Below are 7,907 nucleotides of genomic sequence, written 5' to 3' on the forward strand. Positions count from 1 at the left end.
CCCCGTGTTCCCTCCTGGAGTCCCGACAGCCCTCCCCTGGGCGCCCGCCGGCCTCTCTCCCCACCCCTGCAGAGCCCCGCCCGGAGCCGGACGGCGCCCCCAAGCCCGCGCCAGCCTGGCTGCTCTCCGTGCCCCCAGATCGAGGCGCCCCCAGCTGCGAGGCCCAGCTCGGGCCCCCAGGACAAAGGCAGCGTCTGCTTGCCAAGCCGACCGCTTTGCACACAGCACCGTCCAGAGAACCTTCCTCTCAAGCAATGCTTTCCGGAGCCGGAGACCAGGTGATCCCGAGACGGGGTTTCGCAGGAAACTCCAGGTCACATCCGGCGTGGTTTCTCTCCGGCAGTCACGTCAGCGTTTGAGGCTGTCACTTTCGAGCGACCGGATTCAGCCACGAAGGCTTTAGGCAGAGTCGCGCCTGCCCGAGAAGCCTCGCACACACACGAGAAAGATCTCTGACCCATGGAAGCAAACACTGGCAGCTACCGTAACACTGAGCTGAGAAGCAAGCCCGCACACCGTGGAGCGGGAGTAGTATATTAACCAGAGAGGGAGCACTGCAGAGGCGAGGCGGGGCGTGCGCGGCGTCGCGGGTTCGGGCGTCCTCTGTCCGGAGCTCATTCCGAGTCGCTGCTGTCGGAGCTGGAGCCGCTGGAACTGCTGCTCCCGGAGGCGGACGAGCTGCTGCTGCTGAGCCGGGACGGGCCTCCCGAGGGCGCCGAGCCCGCTTTCTCTGCGGGAGACGCGGCAGGTGAGAGGTGATCCCCCTGCGCGCCCCACGCACCCCTGCACCCCAAGGCGCGCTCTTCCGGAACCTCCGCCGGCCTCCCGCCGCCTCCCGGCACGCGCCTCGACCCACCCAGGCCTTCACCCAGCCGCTCTGTCAGTAGGGACAACACACTTGACGGAAGGAACGACTGTGTCCCCGAGGTGAGAGGCGGGGGCGGCCGTGCGGTGCCGGGCACAGAGCTCCCGCAGACGCCCCTCTGTGTCCCACCCGAGTGACCTCACCAGTGACTCGGCACAGCTGGTCCCCAGGGAGACCATGTGAACGGGGCCCCTAACTCCGGGGAAAGGAGGGCAGTGGAGACGGAGCCTAAAATACTCTCGACCCCCAGAGCTTCGGGTGGGGGGGGGCAGGTGGAGGTGCAGAGAGGGTGGCTTGCCCAGCAGGGGGAGGGCAGCTGCACGCCCTCACCCTGCCATGCCCCGCCCCGTGCACCCCTCCCCTGGGGCTGTTCCTGACTTGTGTCCTTCACAATCAACGACACAGTAAATCAAGCACTTTCCTGAGTTCCGTGAGCCAGCTAGCAATGTGAGCGGAGGGTCGTGGGAGCCCCAGTTTGCAGGTCGCTGGTAAGGCAGGCCCAGGACTTGCACCTGGCACCTAAGAGAAGGGCAGTCTTTGGGGGTGAGCCCCCCCCCCCGGGGTCTGAGCGAACGCTACATAAATAGCGTCAGGACGGAGCTGGAGGCTGGAAAACACGGGTGCCATCTACCAGGAGGATCGCACGGGATGTGGGGGGAGGTCACCAGTGTAAAGGCGCCCACCAGTCCCGTGCCGCCTACGCCGCCCCTCCCAGGGGCGATCCAGGGGCCCCTCCAGGCCTCAGAGGGAGCGGGCAGGGCAAGCAGGACCCAGCACAGCGGTGGCACCCAGCCGCCACATGATTGTGCAGATGGGACCCCGACTCTGACCACCACCTGGGCCCCACCGTCCCTGGGGCTGGGAGAAAGTTATCGGCCCCTTCTTACAGGCCCCAGAGGAAAGAGACAGAGACTGAAATCACCTCTCTCCTAAAATAAGACCCCGAAGTCCACCAGGCGCAGGGCGTGGCCAGGGGCCGCCAGGACCCCAGTCCCTCTCAAGCCATGGCGTCTGCCCTTCCGAGAGTCCCCCCGGAGGGGCTCCGGCAGGCACAGGGCACGTCCAGCCATGCCCTCCATCTGCTCAGCCTCCCTGCAGGGCCGGGGTCCCCCATTTGTGGACAAGGGACTCGGGGCTTCAGGAGATCGAGAGCTTCACCCTAGGACGCTCGGGCCCTTGACCGGGGGAGCTGCAGCCTGCAGCCCGCCCCGCCGGCCCCCCCCTCCCCACGCCGGGCAGCGGCGCGGCCCCGCGGGCACCTTTCTTGGCAGGCTTCTTGTTGTTGCTCAGCTGTCCACTGACGTCCTGCAGTCGCCGCTCTAGCTCCTTCTTCTTTTCCTGAGCTAACTCCTCCTTTGATTTGGCCGCCTGCTTCTTCCCACTTGTGGCTGCGGAAGGCACAGAGCTGAGATGGCGGGGCGCGGGGGGCCTCCGGGCGCCAGCCACCCCCCTGGATGCTCGGAGCCATGCCTGGTCCCCCGAGGGGCCGCCGCCTAAGCTCCCGCCGGGGCGACACGGACCCGCGTGCGCTGCAGCCTCGCCGCCGGCACAGCCGTCTCCGCAAACCCCCGCCACCCCCACTGCACGCGGCGCACAGCTGGGCACGTGTGGCTTGGCAACACCGTCCCTGGCGCGGAGGGCCGAGTGGGGACCTGAGCCCTGACCCTCGGGACCCACAGTTCTCCGCGCGGACGCAGCTCCCCCTCGGCCTCAGCAGGGTGGCCTCCGCAGCCCCGCATGCCCTTGCCACCGCCTCAGAGTCCGAGGGGAACTTACCGAGGGTCATGTGACTCCGACCAGGGGGTAGCACCGACCCCTCAGAGGGAGGGAGCCCCACGAGCCGGCCACGCAGGCGTAGGTGCACCCTGGCCGTTCCCTGGGGCCCGGGCACTGCCCTTCCCCTCACTCCCCTGCACCCGCGGCCCCAGCCAGTGCCTCGTCCACGTCCGGTGCCAATGTCCGTCCTGGGAGGCCTCTGGGCCCTCAACCCCCAGCAAGACGGAAGCGGTCTGCCCGACAAGGGGGCCATCGAGAGGTCCCCTGCAGCCCTGGCTCCAAACGGAGCCTTGGGAAGGCTCGTGGCGAAGGCCTTAACTGGCCCGCGAAAGCAGGGGGGTCGGGGCCGACCCGGGGGTCCTGCCTGTCCCCATGCCGCCCACCTGCCCAGGGGCGGGGAGAAGGGCCGGCGAGCATTGACAGCTGTCTCCGGGGCACACGGCAGGAGCGGAGGGAGGAGGGTGACCCACCCCTACCTAACCCCCCCCACCACCCCACTGCGCCTACAGAGGTGGGGAGGAGGGAAGCAGGGGTGAGGAGGACAGAGACCGGAAGCAGGGCGCTCCCCCCCACAACGTACAGAATGGCTTCCTCTGCTTTTTCTGTAAACAAGACTTGACGTATCTCTCCAGCTCCCGCAGCGTGGTGGGCTTCAGGGTCTCGAAGTCGATCTCGATCTCGTCGGGGTTGGAGTCCCTGAGCGAGGGCTCCCGGGACTGGATGATGTGCACCACGCGGCCCAGCTTCTCCCCGGGCAGCCGGTTGATGTCCAGGCTGAGCTGGCGCTTCTCGTCATAGCTCATGGGCAGGCCCTCCTCCTCCTCCTCCGAGTCGTAGGAGGCCGAGGCCTGCTTGCCGCCCTTCTTCGGCTGCCTGAGGCACAGGGCGAAGGACACTGTGGCACAGGGCCCCCGCCCCGACACCCCCGCCCCCCATCTCCCACCCACCTGACGCCCCAGCCCCTCGCCCACATTCTATGTGGCCCTCTTCCTCTCCAGGACCAGGCTCTTCTACCAAGGGGCAAGCCCAAAGTGTGTCCCAGGCCGAGAAGCCAGGGGGCCGTCTGAGGGCTGCGTGTGTATCTGCAGGGACACAGAAGACCCTGTTCCAGAGGTCACAGCAGACACTGCTCCCAACTGGAAGGTTTCCAAGCCTGAGCCAGGAAAGGACCACAGTACTCAGCTCCCTTCAACTCCCCAAAGGCATCTCAACTTCAGCAAGTCAAAAACTGATCTCCATGTTCACATAATCCAAAAGGAGACAGGAAAGGGGACAGGAGTGAAAACCAGAGAGATGACAGAAAGTAACGACTGGCAGACCAAAATGCAACTGTACCACTTACTACGTTAACCATAAATGGTCTAAAGACACCAACTAGGGGCGCCTAGGTAGCGCGGTCGCTTAAGCAGCCGACTTCAGCTCAGGTCATGATCTCACGGTTCGTGGGTTTGAGCCCCATATCAGGCTCTGTGCTGACAGCTCGGAGCCTGGAGCTGCTTCAGATTCGTGTCTCCTTCTCTCTCTCTGACCCTCCCCTGCTCACGCTCACACTCTGGGTCTCTCTCTCTCTCTCTCAAAAATAAACATTAAAAAATTTTTTTTAAATTAAAAAAAAAAAAAGACACCAACTAAAAGAAAAGACCTAGTCGGATTGGATACGAATCAAGACCCGACTTACATGGGGTCCACAAACCGCATTATCAATGCAGGGACGGGATTAGGTTAAGAGTAAAGAGCTGGAGGCCTCAAGCACTAACCCAAAGAAAGCGGCAGTGGCCGTGTCAGCCCAGACAGGGGACTTCAGAGAAAGGAACGTCGTCAGGAAGCAGCACACGACAAAAGGACCAACTGACCGAGAAGACATCACGGTCCTCAGCGTGTGTGTATCTAAACTCCAAGCTTCAACAGAAATGAAGCAAAACCAGCAGAACCAAAGGGAAGTAGAAACATCCACATTTATCACTGATTCTCTCCCTCAGTTATTAATAAAACAAACCAGCAAGAAGAGGGAAGACCCCAACACCACCCTCAACCAAATTAACCTGATGTGTTTTTTGTCTTTTTTTCCCCGACATTTAGACCAACGCAGACCCAACAGCAAGAGAATACATCCGCAAGTCCACAAGGAACAGGCCTCAAATCCTGGCCGTAAAGTGCACCTTAACCAATTTAAAAGTACTGAGCTCATACAAAGTATGTTCTCGGACCCTCCTGGACTTAAACCGGAATCCAGTACCTGAACAATGTCCAGAAAAGTCTCTAGTTACTTGGAAATTAACATATGTCTAAATAACCTGTGGTCAAAGAGGAAGTCTGAAGGTAAATTAGAAAATACTTTGAACAAAAAAAAGTAAGAAAATATTTTGAACTAAATGAAATCACACATATCAAATTTGCAGAGTACTGCTGAAAGTGTTTAGATAGAAATTAATAGTTACTATTAAATGCTTACATTAGAAAAGAAGATCTTAAATCAATAAACCTAAGTTTCTACTTTAAGAGAGCACATTAAGTCCAAAGTAAGAAAAAGGAAGTAATAAAAATAAGACCATAAATGAAAGGAAGTGAAAGCAGACAAAAACCAATGACATTAAATGCTAGTTGTTTCAATGGCTAATAAAACAGATCAGTCCTCCAGATTCACTGAGGAAAAAAAGACACGAGTTACTGCCACCAGGAAGAAAAGAAAGGACACGTCACTACAGACCCCACAGATGTGAGAAGGATAAGAACACACTACAAGCAAACCAAGGCCCATAAATTCCACAATTCAGGTGAAATGGAGCGATGTCTCAAAAGGCACGAATCCCCAAAACTCACTCAAGAAGAAACCAAAGCCTCACTAGTCCCCTATCCACAAAAGTAACTGGATTTGTTGTTAAAAACCAAACAATGAGGGGCGCCTGGGGGGCTCAGTCGGTTGAGCGTCCGGCTTCGGCTCAGGTCTGATCTCACGGTTCGTGGGTTCAAGCCCCGCGTCGGGCTCTGTGCTGACAGCTAGCTCAGAGCCTGGAGCCTGCTTCCGGTTCTGTGTTTCCCTCTCTCTCTGACCCTCCCCTGCTCGCACTGGCTCTCTCTGCCTCTCAAAAATAAGTAAAAAACATTAAAAAAATTAAAAATTTTAAAAATGAACAATGGAAACTCCAGGCCTGGATGCTTTCACTAGAGAATTCTACTTAGTATTTAAGAATGAATATCGACTCTATAAATCTACCCGTAAGAGAGAGCACCTCCCAACTCAGTTTTGGGGCCAGCATTACACTGACACCAGATCCAGACAGAGAGTCCAAGCAAATCTGAGGGAGGAGGGCAAAACCCGAGTACTCCCACCACCACACGCCCCTGGCCTCCGGCTGCCGGGCCTGTCCCTTCAGCCCCCCAGCCCACGGCCACCCGGGCCTCCCTTGCCTGCATAGCCACAAAACCTGCCAGGACGTCCGTTCCCCCACCCCTGCCTCCCACTGCCCCGTTCTCCACACTGACCGGGATCTGCCCACTCCTGGCTCAAACACTTCCTGCCTCCCCTTCCCTTCCTCAGGGGATAAAACCAGAGGCCTCCACAAAGCTGGCCGCCCTCAGCCGCCCTTCCCAACCCGCTCTCTGCTCCTCAGTGGAACCAACCTTGTCCTGATTCCCACTAGTTTCTAGAACAGTTCTGCTGGCCCCCATGGCTTCGTCCCCATTCTCCCTGACCCCCAGAACCCTGTCCCGACGGCTGCCGAGCTGGCTCTGGCCCAGCGGTCACCCCTCCTCTGGGAAGTCTGCCTTCCACCTTGCAGGAGAGGCATGCCTCTCTCCTCCTCTCCCCGTTGCCCAGTATGGCAGGAGTGAAAACAGAGGGTGGGCGAACCAGGGAGCACAGTCCCTGCCAAGGTGCGGTGCCCCCAGATCAAACTAGTTGGCCCCAAACAGGAAGACACCCCCCAGGCCTGGAGGCGCTGAGGTCTGTGCCAGACGTGCAGGAGACGGACAGGCCAGCTGAGCGGACCCCTGAGCCAGGCCCTCCGGGGCCCAGGCTTCGCAGCAGGGGCCTCGCTTTGCCTCCCCAGCCTCCCTAAAAGGCAGGAGAGACAAGGACCGCCCGGTCCTGTCCTGCTGGATGGCGAGAGCCGGCTCCGAGTCCCGGGACTCGCCCCCAAGGCACAAAGGCCCAGATATGGCGCCTGGCCACCGCGTGAGCGCCCAGGACCCGGGACCCCGGGCTGGTGGGGGCCTGAAGGCGCCATGGCCCACCTGCTGGCCGCGGCCGCGCTGCTGGCCTTCTTGGCGGGAGGCTTCTTCGGCGGGGCCTGCTTGGCTGGCGGGGCCCCCTTGGCCTTCTTGTCGTCCTCGGACTTTGCCTTGTGCCTCTCCTTGTCCTTGTCCTTGTCCTTCTTCTTCTTCTCCTTCTCCTTCTTCTCCTTCTTCCTCTTTGGCTTGTTCACTGGGGCCTGCGACAGGGCGGCCAGCTGCTCGTGCACAGCCTTCAGCTGGAAAACAGCAGGGGGCTGAGCAGGGCTGCCCGGGGGCGGGCCCGAGGGGGCTGCAGGTGGCGGCGGGGGGCTCCGGGGTGCCCTGGGCGCTGCCTCGGGCGCTGCCTCAACGCTGGGTAGCCCGGTCAGCCTGGTGACACGTCAGGCCAGCGCAGGCGCACAATGACAGCCTGATCAACGGTAGCCAAGGGCACCTTGGCGGCTCTGTCGGTTTAATCGTCCGCCCTCAGCTCGGGTCATGATGTCACAGTTCGCGAGTTCGAGCCCCGCACTGGGCTCTGTGCTGACAGCTCAGAGCCTGGACTGTCAGATTCTGTGCCTCCCTCTCTCTCTGTCCCTCCACTACTACAACTCTCTCTCTCTCAAATATAAATGAACACTTTTAAAAAAAACCTTAAACGGTAGCTAGCGATTTTCTCACCAGGTATTTTCCAGATGAAGGCAAGTCTACATAGAGGCCTAGTACACAGAGGTCTACTCGTCTGCGTGAAGGAGGTTTTCCCAGCTTCCTCAGAGGCCACCGGGAAGCCACACAGCAGCCGCCCAGACCAGGCTGACCCACCCACACCTGGTAGCGTGCTGAGCGCTGCGCTGCACACACTTCTCACGTCAGGGACGCCCCCCACATGGCCACACAGGGCCGCCCGAGCTGCGCCCCACGGGGGAGGAAACGGGTCACAGATCCCCGGCCGCCCGCGGCTGCACACAGGACACCCCACGGTGGAGCGCCATCTCTAACGGGCGCCGCGGTGATGGCAGGGGCAGCCGTGCGCGCCCCGCCCCGCCCCGGCCCG

At 60.5% G+C, this 7,907-nt stretch overlaps 1 protein-coding gene across 1 annotated transcript in view; it reads right to left on the bottom strand.

The window, feature by feature from the left end:
- Window positions 1-496: 496 nt before the first annotated feature.
- BRD3 (bromodomain containing 3) overlaps window positions 497-7,907 on the bottom strand; it is a 17,654-nt gene continuing 10,243 nt past the window's right edge. Inside the window, exons 9-12 of the mRNA XM_029921026.1 lie at window positions 6,875-7,243; window positions 3,222-3,514; window positions 2,125-2,253; window positions 497-730 (exon numbers count right to left, since the gene is read on the bottom strand). Of these exons, the coding sequence (XP_029776886.1) occupies window positions 615-730; window positions 2,125-2,253; window positions 3,222-3,514; window positions 6,875-7,243 (907 nt within the window). The 3' untranslated portion in view covers window positions 497-614. The remainder of the gene's footprint in view (window positions 731-2,124; window positions 2,254-3,221; window positions 3,515-6,874; window positions 7,244-7,907) is intronic.

Source organism: Suricata suricatta, chromosome 13, assembly GCF_006229205.1.
Source record: "Suricata suricatta isolate VVHF042 chromosome 13, meerkat_22Aug2017_6uvM2_HiC, whole genome shotgun sequence".
NCBI classification, from domain to species: domain Eukaryota; kingdom Metazoa; phylum Chordata; class Mammalia; order Carnivora; family Herpestidae; genus Suricata; species Suricata suricatta.